General features: G+C 49.5%; 1 protein-coding gene across 3 annotated transcripts in view; it reads left to right on the top strand.

The window, feature by feature from the left end:
• SLIT3 (slit guidance ligand 3) overlaps window positions 1-24,681 on the top strand; it is a 625,193-nt gene that overhangs the window by 512,710 nt on the left and 87,802 nt on the right. For all 3 annotated transcript variants that reach the window (XM_007171383.2, XM_007171384.2, XM_057541374.1), the window contains 4 exons: window positions 6,311-6,454; window positions 7,932-8,095; window positions 18,030-18,180; window positions 19,385-19,459. In XM_007171383.2, the coding sequence (XP_007171445.2) occupies window positions 6,311-6,454; window positions 7,932-8,095; window positions 18,030-18,180; window positions 19,385-19,459 (534 nt within the window). The remainder of the gene's footprint in view (window positions 1-6,310; window positions 6,455-7,931; window positions 8,096-18,029; window positions 18,181-19,384; window positions 19,460-24,681) is intronic.

The raw sequence follows: 24,681 nt of genomic DNA, 5'->3' as shown, positions 1-24,681 counted from the left end.
TGGGCTGAGTGCTAATACCTCTTGACATGGAACATATGTGGAAACTGAAAGGGCTCGGTGAAGGGGAGGGCGGGAAGAGTGCCTCGTAGAGCTAACACTTAGACGTAAGTTTAGAAGGTGATGTCTGTGTACTTGCCCTCTCCGTAATTTCCTCTGACGGGAGCACGGCTCTTTGCTTTCGTCTTATTGTAGAATCATCACTGAGTTAATGGGAGTGGCTACAGAAACCTCCTTCTACCTCCTTCCACAAGCTTCGGGCGCTTCCCACAGTCCCTTCACAGGCATGGGAGGGGAAGCAAAGGCTTTTGAACTAAGATAGCATGGATCCAGATCTCAACCTACCACTTACTAGTTGTGCAACTTTGGTCAAAAGTACTCAAGCTTTTTGAGTCCCAGGGGTCTCATCATCTGTCAGATGGAGATTACATAAGTTAATATTTGTAAGGAGCTGAGCAAGTGCCTGGCCACACATAGTGCTTATTACCTGTTAGGTCATGTGGTCCCAGCTGTTCAACCTGGCCTGATCATCTCAGCCCCACCCCCGCCCAACCACCGTCTCTTTTTTGTTTATATGACCTCCACGTTTCCTTTGGGAGGTGAGTCTGGGAACGGGTGGCCCCGCAAGATGGTTGGGTCTGCTTCTGGGGAAATACTGATGAACACAGTACATCTCCAACCCCTCACCCCTCACTGGATCCAATAATGGATCAAGCTGAGATCTAGTTGGGGGCATCAAAATTTGGAGTTTGAGTACCAGGCAGCCTCTCGAATGAGGCGAGCTGGAGCATCCCATCTTGCATAAGGGATGCTCTTGTCTCTGCTTCATCGCTGTCCCCTGGTCTGCCTTGAGTGAGAATTCAGGGTGAGGGGAGTACAGAGCCAAGCATACCAGCTCCTAAATCGGCATTTAGTCAATGATGCGTGAAGGTTGAGACCCTGCTTTGCACAGGTGCAGGCCCCTCAGTGAAGAGCCTGCCATTGTGCCAGTGGCAGTTTAGTGAGCATTTCAAAGAGCAAACCCATCGCAGCAGCTTGGTGCCGGGTTCTCCCTAAGAGTCAGCAGACTCCTGATGCCTCTGCACAACCAAGAGGTAAGCAGTCTTCCGGACCCAACCAGACGTCCACCTGAGGTGTGCCCAGGTGCATTCCGAAGCTAGCAAAGACAGCCACTCCCCAGAAACAGGCAACACCTTCCACCAGGCACAGGAATGAGAGGATGGATTTTACATGGTGGATGAGAGAGGAACTTTGGAGTCGGACAGGCTGGAACTTCACTGGGCAACCTTGGTTAAATCCATCACCACTCTGACCCTCAGTTTCCTCATCAGCAAAATGAGGACAAGCATAGTGCTGCCGTGAGGGTGAAAGAAAATACTACATGGAAAGTGCTTTGGAAAACCTTTGGCACAGGGCTGCACACAGAGCTGTGGTCTCTGGAGATGATGCTACATTATTAATAATTCACACAGCAGTTACACCACTGCTCCTCAAAGGGGAATGAACTGGGACAGGTCAAGCAGCCTTGATGGAGAAAGAGGCAGAATCCATCCCTCCAATGAAAGAGGGAGAAGGCCTATGTTCAGAACTTCTTACAGAATTGCTGAACCCCATTTCAAATAGTTGTTTACTCTCTGTTTGCTCCATCATAAGGTGGTTTTTCTTTATTTTTATTTTTTAGGGTGTTTTTTTAAATTAATTTTTATTGGACTATGGTTGCTTTACAATGTTGTGTTAGCCTCCACTGCACAACAAAATAAATCAGCCATACACATACAGATAGCCCCTCCCTTTTGGACTTCCCTCCCATTTAGGTTACCACGGTGCATTAGGTGGAGTTCCCTGTGCTATACAGTATGTTCCCATCAGTTGTCTATTTTATACATAGTAACAATAATGTATATGTGTCAGTCCCAGTCTCCCAATTCCTCCCACCCCACCCCTTTCCCCCTTGGTATCCATACATTTGTTCTCTACCTCTGTGTCTCTATTTCTGCTTTGCAAATAAGACCATCTATACCATTTTTCTAGATTCCACATGTATGCGTTATTATACAATATTTGCTTTTCTCTTTCTGACTTACTTCACTCTGTATGACACTCTCTAGGTCCATCCACGTCTCTACAAATGATTAGGATGTTGTTTGTTTGTTTAATTCCCCTGCAACTCTTGTCCATGTACCAGAGAGCTCAGAGATCCTTTCATGGAAGCCAGACCCAGTTGAGTAGCTGCCAACCTTCCTCCCAAAGGATAGAGGACAGAACGACAGGCTGTTAGACGTCGCTTGTTCTGGGGATCAGTGAGGCTGTCCTCGGCATCTAAATCTGGATAAGCAGCTTAATTTTATCTCTCCCTGCACCGATGCATCTTGCCTTAGGGAGCCAAGCATCCTGGGAGAGAATAAGTGATGGGGAGACTCTGCCCTTTTGTGTTTCCTTTTGCTCCTGCTTATGCACTATCTTTAACTCAAAATCGTGCCAGCCTGGGTTGTTTTGATGCCTTACATCTTTGCGATAACATCTCATGCTGAGAGATCTAGGAGCAATAGGGAACAAGAAAGTGGGCAGAAAAAGAAGCCTCGATAGTTCTGATGGGTGAGGAGGGTTGCCAGAGTGGCCTGCAGTTTAGATAACCTTTCAAGGCAGATCAGAGTTGCACTCCTCTCTCCCCATAGCCATCCGCCTTATCCAGTGTCTGGCATTCCCCAGAACCAAGTACAACAATTGGGCTCATGAATCTACACTAGGGTCTCAAATCTAAATGCCTACTCAGGCAAGGTCTGTAGAATAGACTTGTGAAGGGCACACAATAGGGAATAGTGAGGACTGTGGCAAACAGAGCATATGTCTTATCTAAAGGGGGCAGCAACCCCATGGCTGCCTCCAGTGGGCCCAGTGTTACTAGAGCTTCTGATTTTTTTCAAGAGGAAATAGAAATCTGATGTGTGTGAATGAGAGAGAGAGATGTCCCAATTTTTTTATTGAAGTATAGTTGATTTACAATGTTGTGTTAGCTTCTGATGTACAGCAAAGTGATTCAGTTATACATATATATGTATGTATATTCTTTTTCAATTCTTTTCCATTATGTATAGTAGTTTGTATCTGCTAATCCCAAACTCCTAATTTATCTCTCCCCACCCCCCTTTCCCCTTTGGTAACCATAGTTTGTTTTCTGTGTCTGTGAGTCTGTTTCTGTCTTGTAAATAAGTTCATTTGTATCGTATTTTAGACTCCGCATGTAAGTGATACCATATATTTATCTTTGTCTGTCTGACTTACTTCACTTGGTATGATAGTCTCTAGGTCCATCCATATTGCTACAAATGGCATTATTTCATTCTTTTTATAGCTGAGTAATATTACATTTTATATATATTATATATATATATATTTATAGCTGAGTAATATTACATTATATATATATATACATTATATATATATTTTATATAAATATATACTTATATATATTACATTTATATATATATAAATATGTATATAAATATATAATAAATATATATTTAATATATATAATATATATTATATATTATAATATATATTATACATATAATAAATATAAATATATATATTTATATATATATACATTTTATATATATATGTGTATATCTATATGTGTGTGTGTGTGTGTGTGTGTGTGTATATAAAAACATACCACATCTTCTTTATCCATTCATCTGTCGATGGATATTTAGGTTGCTTCCATGTCTTAGCTGTTGTAAATAGTGCTGCTATGAATATTGGGGTGCATGTGTCTTTTCGGATTAGCGTTTTCTCCAGATATATGCCCAGGAGTGAATCATATGGTAGCTCTTTTTTTAGTTTTTTAAGGAACCTCCATACTGTTCTCCATAGCGGCTGCACCCGTCTACATTCCCACCAACAGTGTAGAAGAGTTCCCTTTTCTCCACACCCTCTCTAGCGTTTGTTATTTGTAGACTTTTTAATGATGGCCATTCTGACTGATGTGAGGTGATAACTCATTATAGTTTCGTCCCAGTTTTTAACACACTGGGAGGGCTGAATGAACAGAGTTGCATGTGGGATGTTGCAATATGCTGCAGGGAGGATTCTATCCTCAGGTCATGAGATTGGCATTTCTGACCTGGTCTCTTTGCTGATAATTCGATATTTCCTAGCAAGATGATGCCCTCAGAAGGCCCTGAACATCAAGCTTTGGTACAAATCATCTACCGCATACTTTATTTTTCTTTTTAAGCAAGAGAACCAAACAATGTGTGTGTGTGAAGCGTTCCTTCCTGACCCGTGGGGACTTAGCCCTGTTGGATCCTCTCCCTCTTCTCCCTGTTTCTCTGCCCCATAGCATCCTCCTTGGAATACCCCCCAAATAGAGTGATTTTGACTAAAATTTAATATATAAAGCACAGTAAATTCTTGGGGGAAATTGCTACAAAGGGGATAGACAGATGGGTGGGGTAGATAAGGCATTCATAAAGAAGAAACTAAACCCTCCAGAGACCTAGAGTACCACAACTGCATCCAGCATGCGCCTGGGAAACGTGTGACCTTGAACAAGCCCACCAAACTCTCAGCCTCAGTTTCCTCAACTGTAACGTGCAAGGCTGGCTCTGCCCATCTGCCCAGGTTACTGTGAGAATAAAAGGATGTCAGGAAAGCACGCTGGAAAACGTGAAAAGTATTCTAGCAACGTGAGCTTTTTTTGCCACTGGGAGGCAGGAGGACATCTGTGTGAACCCTTGGGACCCTGCCCGTTATTAGCCAGATTAAACGTCAGTTCTTCTTCCTCTTGTCACCGCCACAGCTGCCTGCCTCACAGGACGGGCCTGCAGCAAGGGAGTGGGGGCGTGGATGATTGAGCTCCCATGGCAGCCCCTCCGTTACCAGCTCCAGTGCCCTGGACCCTGGCATCAAGAGCCTCCAGAGGCCAGCCAGCCATGATGCATCCCATGGGTCCCTCCCCATGAGGGAAGCTCTGAGCCAGCGTTGAAAAGAGAAATTTTTAAAATTCCAGCTTTTTGCTGGTTAGCTTAGTAACCCCCTCACTTTCACTCAAGAGTGGGTGAGCAATGATTTCACACGAGGTTCAAGGGCACAGCTAGTCAGCCTAGGATCATAAAGGACATCTGTAGGACCCAAAGTGCTTGCCTTGCCAGCCCCATTCTGGAAAACACTTCTACAACCCTAATGGCATCACCTAGGATGGACCAGCATTTCACCGGAAAGGCAGCTTCCTTTTATGCTTCTTTTTTTTTTTTTTTTTTTTTTTGGTTTTGGTTGGCCGGGGCGGGTCTGAAGAACTAAACCCATGGCAGAACGGGGTCCCTCATGGATAGGAAGGCTGACCCTGGGGGATAGGTGTCACCTTAGAGGAGAGTGACCCCCTGGATTTGCATATGGAGTTGAGTGTATTTCTTAATAACTGCTTGTGCTAAGCACTAGGAATAAAGGGAGGAATAAAATAATGTCCTCTGTGCCATCGTAGAACTTGCCGTCTTGGGTGGGAGGCAAATGATAAACAAGAAAACAAACAACTATCCTCTAACCACAAATTGAGAGAAGTGCTACGAGGGAAATAAATAGGGGGCTATGAGAGACACTAGTAGGGGTCGCACTGGAGATGAGGGGGTCCGGGCAGGCCTCTCTGAGGAGCTGACATTTGGCCTCAGATACAGAGGAGGAGAAGGAATCACCATATGAAAGGGGTAAACAGCGTGTTCAGAACATGCGTTATTTGCGGAATCACACAGGACTCCATCCATGTGTGTGTTTGCGTTTCTGTGTGTGTGTGTGAGAGAGAGAAAGGATGTGTATGTGTGTGCACACATGCCTACCCACGGCTGTATTTTTTCTGGGACGATGACCTATAACTTTCATCAGATTTCCAATGGGATCAGTGATCCAAAAGAACTCTAAGGAATTTTCTGAATCAAAATTACCCTTAGTCAATCAGCTAAAGCATCAAAATAATTGTGCCAAATGATTTTTTTTTTTTTTTTTGAGTCCTGGAAGCCCTGCATGCTAAAGCAGAAAGTGGAGCACACAGGGTGCCGTTTCGGGTCTCCCTCCGAGAGCATGGGTGCAGGGGAAGTCTCCAAGTGATCGGTGTACCACACAGCGTCCGTGGTGACCGGGTGCATGAGTGCCCGGACGTGTTTGGGGGTTCGGTGGCCACAGGCATGCAAGTCCCTCTCTTTCTCTGCTGAGGGCGGGAGCCCCTGCTGTCAGGAGAGCACTGGGAAGCCTGCAGGCGTGGCCCTTGCTCCACAGGTCATCACAAGGATTAGTGAGTCACCAGCCTCTCTCCTGCCTGCAGGCTCCTCAATGCCAACAAGATCAACTGCCTGCGGGTGAACACGTTTCAGGACCTGCAGAGCCTCAACCTGCTCTCCCTATACGACAACAAGCTTCAGACCATCAGCAAGGGGCTCTTTGCCCCTCTGCAGGCCATCCAGACGCTGTGAGTATGCCACCTCGAGTGCCAGGGCGTGCCCAGGCAGCCAGCAACCCCAAACACGTAGTCGCAGAGAACATTCAAAATGAAGGCAAAGTGAGCCCGTCCAGGAGGAGTCCTGGAGCCTGCAGTGAGAACGGAATATTAATAAGAGCACTAGCTTGGGACTTCCCTGGCAGTCCAGTGGTTAAGAATCTGCGCTTTCAATGCAGGGGACGTGGGTTTGATCCCTGGTCAGGGAACTACCATTTCCACATGCTGCATGGCTTGCCCAAGAAAAAACAATTTTTTAAAAAATCATAATAGCGCTAGCTCGCCTGTACTAAGCACTCATACCATGCTAGGCACCCCACTGGGTGATTTCCCTGTATCCAAACAGTTACGCCTCACAACAACCCTAGGAGGTAGGTGCTTTTGTGATCCCCCATTTCTATGCGAGGAAACCAGAGGCACAGAGAAGTTAAGTAACTTATTCAAGGTTGCACAGCTAGTAAGAAGCAGGATTTGAATCCAGGCCGAGCGGCTGCTCACCTGCTCTTCTAACCACTGTGGCCACTGTATTCTGATCAGGTTCCATCTCTGCTGATCACCCATTCCTGCCCACCAACGCCCGCAAAACCAAGCCTCTGGTACAGGCACGCTGTACCAGAATAATACGGGAGTATTCCACCACCCTCGTTAGGGAACAGTTCCTCACTCCCAAGCCCTGCAGACGTTCCTAAATAGTTCCATTAGATAGATGACACCTGAGTACGGATCTCAGCCCGTGTTTCTGATGGCTCCACCCCTAAGCTTAGACCCTAGCTCCAGCCCCAGGCCTGACCATGAGCCTGGGGGCTTCTGGAGCCCTTCTGAGTCGTCTGGCACTTACTGCCCCTGTAGCCAGAGACGGGAGCCAATAAAGGGTAAGAGCAGCTGCTACACACTGAACCCCGACCACGTGCTGAGCACTGAGTGTGGTGCTTTGGATAGTTTTCTCACTGCGCCGGGGGAAGCCAGGCCCGTGGTGCTGTTGCCCTTGCGATGCTGAGGATGGTAAGAACAGAACCCGCTCCTATAAATGGAACACCCGCCCTGTGCCCGACACCATGCCAGCTGCTTTATGTACCGGGTGTTCCTGAGCTTGGAGAAATAAAATTCAGTCTGCCCTCAGCATAAACCCTAAGCCTGCAACTTTCATTGCCCTTCAGGATTGGCGTGGGTGAGATTGGAGACGATCAGGGGTGGGTCCTGACCCAGGTGGGGAGAGTAAGGAAGGCTGATTTCCCCAGACGGGATGCCGGCTGCACCTGTGACTGTCTTTTGCAGGCAGCAGACCTCAGGCCCCCCTCTCCGGGTCTCGTCTGAGAGCAGCTCCCACCTCCCCCGAGGCCTCCTGGGGCGATGAGGGAGGGGGCCTGGCACCAGAGCCTAGCACCAGGCAGGGTGGTGGCGGAACGTGGCACCAGGGGTCCCATCTGACTACCTCCCGTCCCTCTCGCAGCCACTTAGCCCAAAACCCGTTTGTGTGCGACTGCCACTTGAAGTGGCTGGCCGACTACCTTCAGGACAACCCCATCGAGACCAGCGGGGCCCGCTGCAGCAGCCCGCGCCGGCTGGCCAACAAGCGCATCAGCCAGATCAAGAGCAAGAAGTTCCGCTGCTCAGGTAATCAGGTTATGGGGCAGGGCCCCACCTTCCGACTCAGAGTCCAGCAGCCCCGGAGAGGCCAGTAATCCAATCTGGAGGACAGCGCGCGCTGTCATGGCTCCTGGGGAGCATCTTTGCAAATTAAATTGGGAAAATTCAGTTAGCCCCGCAGAAAACCAATTAGCTTATGGATTTAAAATAAAACACACACACACAATAAAAGCATTGTGGGGAGGAAGGGGGGTGATTTGGGGAGAGACAGAACCGAGGCAGCAGCACATCTCCCGAGCTAGGTGGAAACGAGGGAATGAGGCAGCTTGTACACGTGCGATCTTTTAGAGGCCACGATTTATTTATTTTGTATTGTGTTAGTTTCCAAATCACGCTCCCCAAGTGGCAGATAGAGAAATAAATATACCCCCGGCCAGGCTGCAGGAAGCACGGAGCCTTGGGGCCTCCTCTCCCCCTCTATGGCCACCTTCGGTATAGCCCTTGGACCACAGTGTATTCTAGGTTTCACAGGCGTTTTTGCTCTCTCCTCCACCCCAGATGGGTGCATTCTGATCATGGAGAGAACAGCAAAGAGTGTTGCTCAGAGAGAAAGCAAAGCCTTGCTCTCTAGTTCCCAAGCTCTCTCCAGAAACCTTCCTCCCTACTGCACCCAGAAATGAAACAAGGAGTGGGGGGTGGGGGGGCGGCTGGTGAATGGCAGGGGAATTCTCAGCTCATCTTGGAAAGAGAAGTTGCTCTCCTTGACCCAAGAGCTGGATGAACAGGCAGTTAAAAATGACTATCATTTGTGTTGTTTGCTACTGGAAAAAAAATCACCAAGCTGCTTTGTGCTCCCAATGGTGAGACGTTGATAGTATGATGTGGTGAGATGGGGTGAAGCCAACCCTCACAATCTGTGTGTCAGCAGGAACTGTTCTTCTCTCCCTGCCCGGAGCATCTTGTGTCGGTGGGTTTTCCTGGGGAGAAGGCCAGTGTCGGCCCTAGTCGCCGGGAGAAGACCAGCAGGCAGACCTCCACTTCTTTCACGTTATTCTTGACCTCAAAGTCAAATTCTTCAGTCCGTGCCTCCAGAATGATCAGCCTGAGCTGTTTTATTTTTTTCAACAGAAGCAAATACCTTGAGAGGGCTTGGAGGGACCCCAGGGACTTGGCGGCAGTCTGAGACATCGATCTCAATGTGTCTTCCCCAGAATAACAATGTCAGTTACAAGAGCAGTTTCTTGCCGCTGATGAGCAGCTCAGGGCTTCTAGTTTGACTCGGTTTTTCCAGTAGTCCTGTGAGATCAGCAGGAGAGGTCCCCTTGCTGCAGCAGAGGGAGCTGAGGGCTCAGAGGTGAGGGGGCACCCCATGGTCACAGCAAGCAAACGGTAAAGGCAGGCTCGGACCCCAGGTCTGGCTCACTCCTCGACACCACGCAGCATGTAGGAGAGAAGGGCCATTTGGGAAGGAGGCCCAGCTGCTTGGATGACTTCCTTCCCCAGCCTCATGGCCCCGCCCCCAACCTCAGGCCCTGAACTCTTTCCTTAAGTTCCTTCTTGGGGCCGAGGCATCTCAGGGAGGAAAACGCTCTCCCAGCCCAGAGCTGTGCCCTGAGGCACAACTGTCTTGTCCCCGGGCCCTTTCCTCATGACTTAACACCTCTTGTTCCTTCTGCCTCCTCTCTTCCTACCCATGTCTGGCTGGGGCTGAGTCAATTACCTCTAACAGCAGTTGTGCCCAAGAAGAGGGGTGATAAGAGGCCGAGGAGGGCAGGGTACCATCTGCCAACCCCGATCCCTCAGTCTGGGGGCTGGTGGGGGGGTGGTCCCATCATGATCTCGAGATCCTGATGCCAAGACCCTGGGGCATAGGGCGGGGATGGAATCAGCCCAGGGATCAGCCATTGCCTCGGAATGACTGTAGGCTGGGTTTGGGGATGGGGTACAGACAGAACTAAGTAGGAGAAAGAGGAAAACAGCCAGCAGACCTAGAAACAGTAGAGCTTAGTTCTAGCTCTAGATCTGCCACTACCTACCTATCTTTGCACTGGAGGAACCCTGGCTTCTTTTCCAATGTGGGGTAGGAATGATTGGAAATTTTACAAAGAAACAAATAGGGAAAAGGGGCAGGGTTTTTGGATTGACCCTGTCTAAAAAATGTTTTATACATCAATACTAACCAGAAAGATTATTCCTGTAAAGGCAGAGAAAGTTCGAGCTGTGATGATCCTAACATATAACATTCTATATGCTCTTATTTTATGTAGCTACAGACAAGAGAGGTCAAGAGAGCTAGCTACTGGTGCACTCCAAAGGCCTTGGCTTTGAGAGGCACTGGGGCCCAGACCTGCTTAGCATTGAGGGATGCAGAAGCCATAGCTCTAAAGCTCTGTGTTTCCAGGAAGCTCAAGAAGAAAGAAGGAGGGGCAGGTGACACGTACTGGATTTGACAGATAATAAGTCTGCGTTTTACTTTCCCCTAAAAGCACTCCCATTGCAAAGACAGCTGATGTAATTAGGAGCCAATTTGAGGGCTGCTCTTGCAACGCATGAAGCCCCTCCTTAGGCTGGGCATCTGGCTTCCCAGCTGCACTGTGTCTGCCTCTATCAGCTGTATCCGCTGCCCTGGGCAGCAAGATCGGGTTAGAGGTGAATGCTGCCGGCTGGGGTAATCTGACCATCAGATTAAGGCCTCCTCAGGAGGTACCATCTGGCTGCCTGAGACCCCAAGCCCATCCTCGGGGGAGCACTTGGCGGCTGGAAAATGCTGTCTGCCTTCCGTCATGCCTCCCCCCACTTTGTGTATGGAGATCCAGTTGGCAAGAAGAAACTGGTGGTGAAAAGTACAGAGTGGTGTACTCCCTGTCCTCATCTGTACAAACATGGCAAAGGGCAAGACATCTCTCAGGGAATCACAAAACTTTAGAGCCCCCAGAGATGACCCAGTCCATACTAGAGAGGAAGAAAATGAGGCTCACACAGCAGGAAGTCTTATCTCAGATTCTAGAGTGGTATTTTCAGGACAAGATCTGAAACCCAGGACTTCCGATATGCTGAGAAGATTCTTGATAACTTTCTCCTGGGCCCCTCCATTTCTTTCTGTTGAAGGAAACCAAAGAGAAGGAGGGGAATTTTAAAGCTTGGGGACAGGGGCACGAAAGGGATGGATTTTCCCTGCTCTGGTGCCGAGGGCCTGATCAATCTTGAATACGAAATCCCCAAACCAGAGTGTTTGCAGAGCCCTGCCTGTCTGGAGGGGCTCAAAGCAGAGTTGAGTCTAAATTACAGTGGCCAGCTCTAGTCGGTCGGATGGGAGGGCTTAGCAAGAGGTGGAGCTAGATCCGGAGCTGTGGAGTGACTTGGACTCACCAGTCAGTCACCACAGATAACCTATACACGTCAATATGCTGCCACCATCTCGTCCTAAAAACACACTGTGGAGGGACGGTGACCCTGTCAGAGGGCAGGGCAGGGCAGTGAGGGTCCCAGTCTGGTCTCTTCAAGATGCCCTGACTCTGGTCTCTTCAAGATGCACACATCTCCTCTTCACGGCTTGGGTGGAAATTCATAAAAACGGCCGCTGATCTTTTGCAGATAAGGGTGTAAAGGCTGGGCACCCTCCCTGGGCCCATGGCATCAAGAACAAGTGGTTGTTGGTCTCCTCGGCCCACTCCATGATTTATAGTCATGGCGGAAGTCAGGAAGGACCCTAGAATCTGGTATCTTCCACTTTCTTTCCTTTTCTTAGTTTGAAAGAGGCTCTTTGTCATGATCATTGTGACTGTGGGTTTCTCAGTCCCAAACCCAGGGCCCCGTGGCTTCCCCGACTTTCTCCCTGCTAGGAACATGTATTTTCTCTCAATGTCACACCCCTTCTCTACTATACCTTGATTGATCTGGGATGAACATCTGTCAGGCAGGGGTTTCTGGGGGCCTTGAAGGATACTGAGGAGACATCAGAGGGACTTTTTCTAAAGAAGAGCATTGCAGCTTTGCTAGACCGCTAGGAACCGTGGCCCGTCTCTTTACTGAAGGCGCCGGGGGAACAGCCTGTCATGAAACCACTCCGCTATGGGAGGGGCCCTAGGCAGCAGAGAATGCAGAAGATGCTTCTGCTAAGTTCCACGTCTTGGCACATCTAACGGTGTGATTGAGCGGGGGTTCAGAGGCTCAGTTCAGGCCTGCGATACGATCCCAGACATTTGTGGTCATAATTCCCCTTGGGAAGGATCTGTTCTGCCCTGATACTCCTGAGTAGGGATGTCCAGTGGCCTCCCACCCGTTCTTCTCCCTTCCTCCTGTGTGTCTCCGCCGGGGCGGGGCGTGAAGGGCGGTAGGGCTCCTGTCTCCGGACGTGTTCCTGTGGAACCCCGCTCTCGGTACTAATCACGCTCAGTGGGGGCCTGCTCCGGCTTCCGCTTCTCCACGCTGCTTCCTCTGAGCGCTCCTGTCCTCTCTCTGACGCTGCTTCCTGACCTTGACTCTGACCAGTCGCCGCGGGGCTTTCCTTTGTGCTTGATCTAACCATGTGGTGGAACGATGGAAACGGAACATGGTTCTGTCAAGCACCGCGGAAAGCACCGCGCTCTCCTGCAGCATGGCCCGCCACCGCTGGACACCTCTTCTCTGCTCTGGAGCACCGCAGCCCACCACCCGCCAGACCCGCCTCTCTCGGTCCAGCCTCACGAAGGGTGGGGTGGGGTGGGAGTCTCAAAGGATTCACAGAGCACCTCCACCTCCAGGTAGCAGATCTGGGCTGAGATAGGGATGGGGAAGCATATGGGGGACAAGCTGAGATCTGCATCCACATCTCTATCCCAAATGGAGTTGCCATCCCCCAAATCTGGTCTGGATGCCAGCCAAGTGGTAAAGTAGCTAGGTCTGAGCTCAGACACCACTGTTTTTCTTCTTGAAGAGAACACGTATACCCAAGGCGTATGCCCTTTGTTTCACGGAAGAGTCCCAGCCCGAGGTCCTTTTCCCACGTGGCAGTTAACGCAAAGCTCATACTGCTGGTACCCACCCTCCACCTACCATCTTTATCGGAAGCATTAGGACTTAATGTGAGCATGAGAATGATGAAACTGCCATGAGTCTGAGACACTGGATGCAACCTGAGGCTCCTTCTGGAACTGACCCCCTCTCCTCACGAGTACTTTGGTCCCCATGCAGCCTAAAGTCCAAGCTGTTTCCTTGACCTTCCAAGCACAGTTAACATGAGGCGGAAGTGCTGGGCTCCTCAGTGGTGCTAGTTCAGTGCCATGTGGGGTCTGTGCAGAAGCCCACTGCCTCTGATAATAAAGAGAGGGGCGTCTTGGCACCTCCCATGCTGCTTATTTCTTGATAAATCCTAGACCCAGTGTAACCGGAAGATTGTGTTGTTGGTTCATGCCGTGGAGTGTGTGTCCTGTCCCATGTGAGAGAGGGCCCTGGCTTGAGCCAGGAGCTGGGCTCTGGGCTTCCATGGCGATCTGTGACTCTCACTGTCTCCTCTCTCTCAGGTTACCCCTCAGAGCCAGGGCTCCAGCCATTGCTGAGTAATGGAGAGTCCTATTTACCTCTCTGAATTCTTTTCTCATGTGCTTACTATCGACTGGGTGCTGAACTATTTTACATCATTACCTTGTTTAATTTTCACAACCACCCTATAAGTCCCATTTTGCAGATGAGAATATTGAGGCTCAGAGAGGCCAATTAACTTGCCCAGGGTCATTGGACTCCAGCATGGCTGCTCTTTACAACTGTAATCCTCAGCTTTCCCAGCTGCGGACAGCCCCATGGCCTTGAGTTATAAAATCAAAAAGACCTTGATTTGACTTGATAGGGAGTTGAAAAAACTAACACTCCCTTTCAAACTTCCTTCTGTTAATAGAAAATGACTTGAGCAAGAAAGAGAGCAAGCATCCCTGTTTACATGGCTCCTCCCCTCCAGCATGAATATACCAAGACCCATTTGGTACAGAACAAGTCCTCGGGCCTAGAGAAATTTCCTTTCCGTCTGAACAGAGAGGGCGTTCTGAGTTCCTCGGCACTGCCGCCACCATGCCAGGGCCAGGCCTTCGGGAGTGGGTCCACAGGGTGCCCTTCCACGGGTGCCTCCCTGGTCCTCCAGCAGCTGGCTGTGACCAGGCAGTGACCAGCTACAGGCCGTGGCCATTTCCCTCTGCTTCCAGGCAGATAGCTGCATTCATGTTAGACTCTGACAGGGAGACCTTACTAGGACAGCCGTCTGCCCAACCAATCTCCAGACTCCTGGTAAACAATTGGTGTTTTCCAGCCAACTGGTGTCTGGTCCCCTGGCCTTTGCCGACGAGTGGATAACGATGTTCTCTTGATTCCATTCATGACCTATAACCTTTGCTTGTCCTTTCAAGCTGAAGTGCCCCAGCAGGCCTCCTACTCCCCCCAGTTCCTCTTTCTGTTCCTTTCCTCCTTCTTTCATCCCACCCACCTTAGGGGTATTGGAGGTAGAAGAGGAGATCTCTGGACACGTGCGTTGGCAGGTCCTTGGTGCTCTGATAACCGTGCATCTGTGACTTCCATTAAACAAACTGGTTGCCCAGAGGATGATGCATAATGCAGACTGCTAGTGACAGCGGCCACCCTGGCCCCAGCGCTGGCCTCTGCAGCCAAGTCCATCCAAAGGATGGGAGCTTTGGCTCCCCACCTGCCCCAACCCCGTGACCATCCAAACATTACATACATCCTCTCCTGGGAAGTGGTGGCAGGGCAGGGATTCATAATAAAACCGCGTTGCTGTGGATTTCCACTCCCCTGGTCTATTGAAGTTTCTCTGTGCTCACATCCCAAGTGTCGTCGTTCTGAGCTGCCCACCGACGGGGAGAAGGGCTACGAGGGCAGGAGCAGGGGAGATGCCAGGTGACATCAGCTCTCCCAAGACCCATTTCAGCCGGCGTCTAGTTTTATGGCCCTTGTTCAAATCCTGCGAGATCTCTCCTGTCTCAACTCCCCTAAAGACAAGAAGCAACGGCCTATTTCAGTTACTCCTCTCCTACTAAGTATTTCTGGCAGTGACAAATATGCATTGAGATTGAAATTGACTTTTAAAGCTCTGGAAAAGTTAAAAATACTTTTGGGTAGTTATGAGCATTAGGCATAACAAATGGCTCCGAGAAACCCTGAGTAGTTTGGGTAATGAAATATGAAGTGATGGAGGTGGCATTTCAGGCTGGCTCCGACTGGGGAACGCACTCTTTCAGTTTTGTACGTACGCCGTTATTAACATTTCTGGCTCCCACTCATATAAAATACCACACTCCGACCCCCTCATTATTACAAACCAGGGCAATAACAAAAACAGCAGGGGGAAAAGTGTTGGAAAGAACACATTAGTCTATCGAATCTAATTGCAAAATCATTTCATTAAAATGGGTCAGCAGCTCCATTGCACAGGTCGGCCAGTTATAATCTAAGTATACTACAGAGAGCGATTCCTGCTAACTACAGACGCTCTCACCTTGATTGAAACGAAAACGCATTTAATCGGCGGCTGTCCCCAGCCGCAGCCCAGCCGGTGCTCATCTTCAGGCTCATCATGTCAGCGAGCAAACTGTGTTCCCTCCTGTCTTTCTGGCTTTGATCACTCAGGGTTCCTCCGCTTTGCAAGGATCCCATCCTAGACACCTTCTCAAGGAAAAATACGTGCCTATGTACGAAAAGCCCCTTCACACCATCACCGTGGGGAACCGCCGTGGGGAATAAGAGAGGGTTGTCATCTAGCAGGGTTTGCGTGATGAAATTCATCCAGGACTCAGCACGCTGATGCGTCGGCGGGTGGGGGGCCGGAAACAGCCCAGGTCAGAGTTATTCAGTGGGACGTATGCTGACAAGCCAAGGGCGAGAAATTTGCATAATGCATTGGACCAGGGAGCCGCCCAAAACATCTGGGATACCTGCTTGGATTTTGCTCACACAAGCCTGCAGGTGGAAAGTGGGATGAAGGAGGGGAATGGGGAAGGAGCAAAGAGGGAAGGAGACAGGTCCAGGCCTTGACCTTCTGTTTCAGGTGGATGATGTCACTTCAGAATCAGAGATCCACCAAGTCCATCCCTAATCAGGCATTACCATGGGGAGAAAACGTGAGGAGTGAGAAACCAAAAGGGCAGTGGAGACATCTGCTTCCTGTCTCCCTGCAGCCCACTGCGGGAAAAATGCCATTCAATTCACCTCCACCAGCTTGACTTTATGATCATTCCTAGGTCTGGGATTAAGGTTTTGTCCAAAAGCACATCTGCAGTAAAGCAAAGTATTAGTCACACGAGCCCCGGCTGCAGCCTGCCTGGGTTCGTTTCTCTGCCACGTCCTGAGTGACCTGCAGGCCTCAGTTTCCTCATCGATAACATGGAGTCATAATAGCCTCAGAGTGTTGTGAAGATTTAATGGGCTCGCGCATTTGAAGTTCAAAGAATAGTGCCCTGCCCGTGATCCATGCTCAGTACACATCAGCTATCCTCACTCACTACGCTGATGTTTTAACGGCTTCTGACATGCCGAATGTTCCGCTAGGTGCGCAAAAAAAATAGAATCACAAACATCTGTACAACTCTTGACCCTTTTCCGGAGGCTCTCCACCACCTTGATCTTCCTCAAATCTTCACAGCCCCTGTGAGATAGGGGCAATTATGTGATTCCCGTTTTACATGTGGAGAGATTGAGGCTAGTAAGTGGCAAAGCCTGGGCAAATCCATGCCTTCTATTGCTAAAACCTCTGTACTGCAGATGCCCCATTCTGCTCCTAATACACATAAGATGGCCAAGGTCCACCTCAACTAGCCAGGCAAACAAATGACATTCACGTTCTCTGAAACACTGCAGAAGTACACACGTATGGAACAATTTATGTGCTAAGGACACCCCATTTATGCATTGGACAAATGTGAGCCAAGCTCTTGTGCCTGGCATTGTGCTGATGAACCGCTGAAGGTGAAAATAAAAGAGACCCGACCCCCATCAACTGGCTCTTGTCTGATAGGAGAACCAGAGCTTCCCTTTTATTAAGGGCAAGATTTGTGGTCTCACAGAGGTTCGCCCAGGTGCCAGGGGATCATTTCTGATCATTAAAGCAGCTCCCCAGGGCATCTCTCAAGACAGCACATCGTTGGCCCTGTTACCATTACTGTGTATGTAACCTCCAGAAAAATTCAATTTCAAAAATTAATCTTAGCTCCAACTACTTTTAGCTCATTGGAACTGGCTTTTCACTGTAGTTAAACAGAGCTTCCTCTCAAAGGCAGCAGGTACATCTAACCCTCACAAGAGTTGTACTTGCCTTTACAGTGTTTTACATTTGAATTCATCACCAATAATTTTTTAAAAGAATTATCAGGCAACCCTGAGCCAAATTCCCGAACGTTAAGGCAGTGGGCTTCAATTCCCCAGGACCCCAACTCTCATGATCGCTTCCCAATCATGAAACCAGGTGTCAAGGGTATTGATTGCCATGTGCTGGGCCCCCTTTATCGTTTCATTACCTGCTTTGTCCCTGAAGACAACTGAGTTTATGACCCTCTTCCCTGACCTCATTCCCACCCCTGGCATAGCTCCCATCAAAACCCCATCAAAATCTCTTCATTTGGATTCTCATGAATATTTAGAGGGTCCGTGGATCATGGGCATCAGGGACTAAGTACCCCCCGTAAATTGTAGACCACATTCTGTACAGGGACCTCAAAAAGGTCCATGACCCACAGAAGCTTAAGAGCCCACCGAGCTTGCGGCATTAGAATGGAAAGTGACGAATGACAAAGACCAAAGGGAGAGCAAGCAGCCTGGAGGCTGGGGGGCGGGGAAGGCAGAGCAATGTGGCCAAAAAATGAGGACAATGCTGCCTCTGTCACTGGGCCATCCCCCCGCCCCGTGTCTCCCCACCGCCAGTGCCCACAACCTCGCCCCATGCCGGACCGGCTGCCACTGACGCCCCCTCTTTGGCGCCCCCCCCCAGGCTCGGAGGATTACCGCAGCAGGTTCAGCAGCGACTGCTTCATGGACCTCGTGTGCCCGGACAGGTGCCGCTGCGAGGGCACCATCGTGGACTGCTCCAACCAGAAGCTGGCCCGTGTCCCAAGCCACCTCCCCGAATACGTCACCGACCTGTGAGTGCTGCCCAGGCGGGAGCCCCTGCACGTCCCCACGCCCAGTCTCCCTGAGCCAGCCAGGGTGGGTGTGGGCTCCTAGAGGTGGCCCCCTCCCGTCTCAGTCACCTGGGTGCTCCTTGGTGTCCCCTGCGTCCCGGGACGAGGGCAAACTCCCGCAAGCATCCTCGGGGGACAGCTTGCTCACAAATAAAGACAGCTCATTCATTCTATCGATACGAAGATTTTCCAAACACCCACTGCAAGCCAAGCACTGTGCCAGGCCCACCCTTCTCCCTGGTGTACAAAGCAGACCACCCCTCCTAGCCCTTAGGACGCTTACAACATAACCGGAAAGATGGATAGCGCATAAATGACTGTCCTAAAGTGAAAAAACAGCTAGAACGATCAGGTATATCTGAGCCTCTGGTTATCCATGCTAATAAAGAGGCGTGTTGGTTTATCCAGAAGTGGCAGAGCTCAAAGTTACAGCATGGGGTGGGTGACGGATCTGGGCCTGACTCCTGTCTTCTCCAGTTTTCCTGAGGTTGGGCAAGTTGCTTCTCAGATCTGAGTATCAGATTCTGAGCTATAGAATGGAGGTGTTGATACCTACCTCCTACGGGGGTTACAAAGATTAGGTAAGAGGATGCAAGCACAGACTTTATCTTGAATCCTGGCATGGACTAAGCCCTGCATAAATGATGGTGGTCTTTTTTATTATTATTATTATTATTATTATTATTATTATTATTATTATTATTATCTTTGACTTCTCCTGCCCTCCCTGAACTTATATGAATGTTGGGCATGGAGTCCCTGAGCTGCCCTTAGCAGAGGGATGTGGTCAGGAAAGACCTGAGTGGCTTGGAGAGTTGGAAGAACCTGGGGAAACCTCCCTGGGGGTTTAAGTGGTCATTGGTACCCCTACAAAATGAAGGCAAATCATTGGCACTTGATTGTTAAGTGCTGAGCGTTCAAAAAGTTGAATACACCTTCGGCAGAGGGTCTTCCTCTCCTTTCTGGCCCCTCCTTACACCCCTCCTCTCGCTGCTGGGCCCCCCATGCTGATGGGGTACATGGAGGGTTTCTGTGGTGCTATTGACCTGGACTGAGTGAGGTCCAGGTGGCAATTCAGCTGAAGCCACGGGGGGATGGGGGACCAATGGAGGAGGTGTCCCATCCACAGCTAACCCACCGCCTCATCTGCTTGCTTCCCGTGTAGCCGACTGAACGACAATGAGATATCTGTTCTAGAGGCCACTGGTATCTTCAAGAAGTTGCCCAACCTGCGGAAAATGTAAGTCAGTCTCAGGAATTTGGCAGACTGGAGCAGAACGCCAGGGCACGGGTGGTTCCCTCTTCCTCCGCTCCAGCCCTCTCAGTCTCCTCCTGACCCCTGCTATGGGCACGTCCTGGGAAGCAAGACACTAAGGCAGGGCCGTGCAGAGGCAGAGCATGCACTTTGCACCATCCCTGACCCTCACCCCATCCTTGCTCACCCACATCCTCCGCCCCACGCCCAATGTCTACCCCAGTGGGTGGTCGGTGGGACTCAGGTGAGGACCAGCAACGGGACATGGGGATCTAGGGTGCACATCACTTAGTAATTTTTATGAGGTAACAGTCAGAAGGTCTGTTTTTAGATGGACCCTAAAGGCCTCCACATGGTTCAGACACACTGGAGCGGAGACGCCACAGCTGCCTCACCTCCTTCACCTGTAATCACACTGGTGCACAGCTGGCCTTGCTTCCCCCCTCCCCTTCCCTTCCCAGGTGTGCCAGCAGAGGTACCAGCATGGACAGGGGGCTCTTTGCCATCTAATTCCCTTCTCCTTGACCCTGCTCCCCACTCCCACCCCATCCTCCACATCTCCTGACCCCAGAGTTTGAGTCTGCCTCTGGAACAAAGGAGAACGGTCAAGCCTCATTATTCATAGACCCTGTATTTGCTGATTCGCTTACTCACTAACATTTATTTGTAATCTCAGAATCAATACGTGCAGTGCTTTCATGGTCATTCATATACATAGACAGGGCAGCAAAAAATTTGAGTCCCCCGACGTGCATGTCCCCAGCTGAAGTCGAACAAGGCCATGCTCTGATTTCTTGTTTCAGCTCCCAGACTGTAAACAAGTGTCCAATCCACAGTATATTTAGTGCCACGTTTCTTTTTTTGCATGTTTGTGCTTTTGTGGGTGATTTCACTGTTTAAAATGGCCCCGTAGCTTAGCACTGGAGGGCTGTCTAGCGATCCTGAGCATAGAAGGCCGTGATGTACCTTACGGAGAAAATACGTGTTACGTGAGCTTTGTTCAGGCAAGAGTTACGGTGCTGTTGGCTGTGAGTGCAATGTAAATAAATCAACAATATATATTCAGTAAGATGTCTTTAAACAGAAACATGCATCAAACAAGGTTAGGTATTGATTGGTTAATGAAAATGGTGACCAGAGGCGCCCCTCGCAGCAGTGGTTCAGCATTCACTAATTCATCTTGCCCAGTGACTTTGTAGAGCTTCACCACGATGAATAATGAGAATTAATGGTAACCCTTATTTTATTTTGCTCTCCACTCTTCCACCCATCAGTCCCTTGCAGGCAAGAAGGAGAGAGACCTTCCCCTGCCCTGGGCAGCATCTGGATCGCATCAGTGCTATTCAGGATTTCTCCCTCCCTCCCTGCCCACAGTTGCCACCTTGGCCATGGCCTCAGCGACAACTCTGTAACTGGGAGCAGTGGAGAGCACTGTAACTGGGGGAGCAGTAGAGGGAGGACACACGTGGGTCCTGGTGAGGTTCATGGCTGTCCGAGCGGTCAAGCCCACCTCTAGCTTCAGGAACCCAGCACAGACATCACCCATCACGTGCCAGGAGATTCCTTTTAAATTCAACCCCCGAAAATGCATACTTTTTTTAACCTCAAAACATATTTACATGCACATGGAGATAAGGCATATATTAAAACAAGTAAAGCTGGCCAAGTGCATATTTGCACAGTAAACAGGATCACGTAGTCTTTGCTTCCATGAAGAAATATGTGCTCTCCCATTTTAGGTGAAATTCAAGCACTCTGAGTCTTTCATCTTCCTAGTTTTGACAGGGACCTGAGTATGAAGAACTGTTTCCGTACACCAACAAAAACAACAGCACAAATGCAATGATAAGTCGCAGCCAACTCCCAGCCTCAGCATCCAAGCCACAAAAGGGAGTGGTGCAGACTGTGGCAAAATGTAGGCCGAGTCCTCACCAAAAGGGGCAGATGTCACTAAGTTCCTCCCGGCGTTTGCCGTGCTGGAAGGAAGGTCAGAGCTGCCAAATATTCCCTTCACGGGAGCAGCCGGAAATCCAGGTATGGAGGAAGAACAGGCAGGCCGGCATTTGTTCTGAGTTCAGCTCTGCCCCCCGCCTGCTGTGTGACCCTAGGAATGCCCTTAGCCTTTCTGGGCCTTTCATAATAGAAACAAGTCCACCTTCCTTGTAAGGTGTGATGAGGATCAGAAGTAAGTATAAGAGATAAGGGGAAAGACATGGCCTCTGTCCATGGGACTGCGGTGAGAAGGTGCTGGGAGACAGAAAGAGGACATCTGGGTCACGTGACCCAGAGCAAATGGCTATACATTTAAAACAGGAGTTACAAACGCAAATGCTTTCAGGACCCCTTGTGGAAAGGGAATGGGTGCAAGGCAGCAATAATAATAACAGCGACTAACAGTTACTAAACACTTTACTCTGTGTGCCAGACTCTGCTGATATGCAAGCACTTACCCCTCACCAAGAAAAACAAAACAGCTTTGAGATTGCTTCGTTTTACAAATGAGGAAGCTGAAACACAGAAAGTAACCTGTCCAAGTTTAAAAATCAAGCCAGGAGTGGTGACAGTGCAGAGTAGCTGGGGAACGCACGCACTATCTGAAGGCAGTGAACGCATGTGTGTGCACGTGTGTGTGCCTAAATCCATATACATATAGTGTCAGCCAACCAAGCACACGTCCCAATAGGGCAGCTCTGGTCCCAGAGAGCACCAGCTGCACCACTTATTTAAAATAACTTGATGGCGACTCTTGTTAAGTAAACAGTCCTTATTTGCTGGGACCCATCACCACCCCTCCACTCCCGAGAGGTGATGGGTCAGCTGGAATTCTGCCCATCAGAGTGGTTAAAGCCAGCTGTGCCGTGACTGAGGCTGCTCAGCTTCCTCAGGGACTGTGGAGCCAGGGCCCTAAGGTTACAGTCTGGACGGCAGCACCCCGACAGGGCACGGAGGCAGAGGAGAGTGGACACACAGCCAGGAGTTTGGACTCTGCGGTGCCTTTCCAGACTGTTCTGAACCTCTGTGCCCTTTCCTGTCATGTGGGAATAATGAGATTTCATAAGTATCACTGAGGGATGCAAAAAAAGATGTGAGCTCTTCCCCACAAAGGTTATTAGGACTGTAGTAACTCAAGGTGTCTTTTCAAGTGGCCTCCCATTCAGAGTGGGGTCACGGCCTCTTCTCAGGCGAACTTTCAGATCACTTCTTACACTGAAGGAGCATCTCAAGCAGAAGCTGAAACCTAGCACCCCTCTAGCCAAAATCAAATCCCATGGGTGGATTTGGTTGTGGTGGCTGTGTTTTTTGGGGTTTTTTTTAAACATCTTTATTGGAGTATAATTGCTTTACAATGGTGTGTTAGTTTCTGCTGTATAACAAAGTGAATCAGCTCTACGTATACATATATCCCCATATCCCCTCCCTCTTGCATCTCCCTCCCACCCTCCCTATCCCACCCATCTAGGTGGTCACAAAGCACCGAGCTGATCTCCCTGTGCTATGCGGCTGCTTCCCACTAGCTATCTGCTTTACATTTGGTAGTATATATATGTCCATGCCACTCTCTCACTTCGTCCCAGCTTACCCTTCCCCATCCCTGTGTCCTCAAGTCCATTCTCTACGTCTGTGTCTTTATTCCTGTCCTGCCCCTAGGTTCTTCAGAACCATTTTTTTTTTTTTAGATTCCGTATATATGTGTTAGCATACGGTATTTGTTTTTCTCTCTCTGGCTTACTTCACTCTGTATGACAGATTCTAGGTCCATGATGGTTATGTTTTTAATAAGAAGTAGTTGCCCTCTTTTAAAAATCAGGAGTTTCCACAGAAAAATAAATGTGGATTTCTAGCACCTTTTGGAAAATCAGAGGATCTGGCACAACTGAGCCCATGTTCCCCAGCGGCTCCAGTTGAGTTGAGCTGAGTTGCGGCCGCCCCCCAGCTGGGGCACGTGCTTTCCTGATCACTGCCGTCCCCACTGGGCTTGCTTCCAATTTTAGGTCACCTGCCTGGACCTTGTGGACGTTTGAGCTTGTAACCCCAGCTCGAAGTAGAATTTCCACCTCCTGGGGCCAGAGAGGTCCATAAGGAGGTAGACAGGACCTCCCCGACCTGACAGGGTGCCAGTGTGCTGCTCAATCATGACCCGGTAGCCTCGGCTTCCAGAAAACTCTGCTTAGCTCTCTCCCAACTGTATTTCCATTGAGGACTGGACTTTTAAACAGGATGACAGATGCTTCTCTGTTGCCAGAGTTTATGGGCTGTCCTACAAACCTGAAGAGACAGAGACCTAGAAGAAGTCCAGGCTCGCCTCCTCAGACTCAGGCTTTCCAGAGATGAATCCCCCAGCCTACAGGGGCCTTGGTGTTTCTTAGGAAGAATGAGTACAGGTTCTGAAAGGTACACCCAGCAGTTTGCCGAGGCAGTGTGGCCAAGCATTGGGTTTGTCCTGCCGTGGACCACTCTGAACCAACCCTGGTCTGGGGTGGGAGTTTCTGAGGCTGGGTCCTTTCAGGTGTGAGATCCCCATCCTCACTGGAGTCAAAGCCATGATGAAGCAGTAATCCTTCAGGTGGGTCTGCAGAGACAAAAAGGGAGAGAGGCTCAGTGCCCTTAGTTTTGCGTTTGGGGATTTCCTGGGATCTGGGGCATCTTCAGGAAGATACTGCTCTGAGAATAAGATGGAGCTCTTACAAAACCCTGAGGCACTGGTTTTGTGTCTGGAACGCTTGCCCCAAGCTGCTCTCTCTCTCTGTCCTCAGGCCCAAGCTGCCTGCAGTTTTGTGTGGTGCTTTGATGGATGGAGAGAGATCAGCAGCCTGGTCTTCTGGAAAATTCTATCGCCTTTTTTCACTCTCCTTATGTTTTCCATTCTCTCAGCCTGAGGAAATCCAGTTCGCAAACCTTACAGTAATGTGATGTTAATTCTGCTCATTTAAAGAAAAAGATGTCAGGAAATGGGAACCTCCCACTTCCTAGCTGCTGTAATTCATCTTCATTGCCCACCCCATGTACTTCAGTTCCCCAAGAAACCTAACTCTCTCGAGCTGGGGGAGAAGCTCCAGCATTTGGATGAGTTATAGCTGCTGGGAAAGTCTTTCTCTCTCCTCCCATGTCGAACTTGGGGGTAATTTGCAGTCTCCCCTGTGTATTACCTTCATTTCCGAGTTATCATGGACCAGGACTACCAGGATTTATAAGAAGACCGGCTGAAT

The sequence above is a fragment of the Balaenoptera acutorostrata genome, chromosome 2 (assembly GCF_949987535.1).
Source record: "Balaenoptera acutorostrata chromosome 2, mBalAcu1.1, whole genome shotgun sequence".
NCBI classification, from domain to species: Eukaryota; Metazoa; Chordata; class Mammalia; order Artiodactyla; family Balaenopteridae; genus Balaenoptera; species Balaenoptera acutorostrata.
The sequence above is the reverse complement of the archived record's forward strand: the minus strand, read 5'-3'. Positions and strand labels throughout refer to the sequence as shown.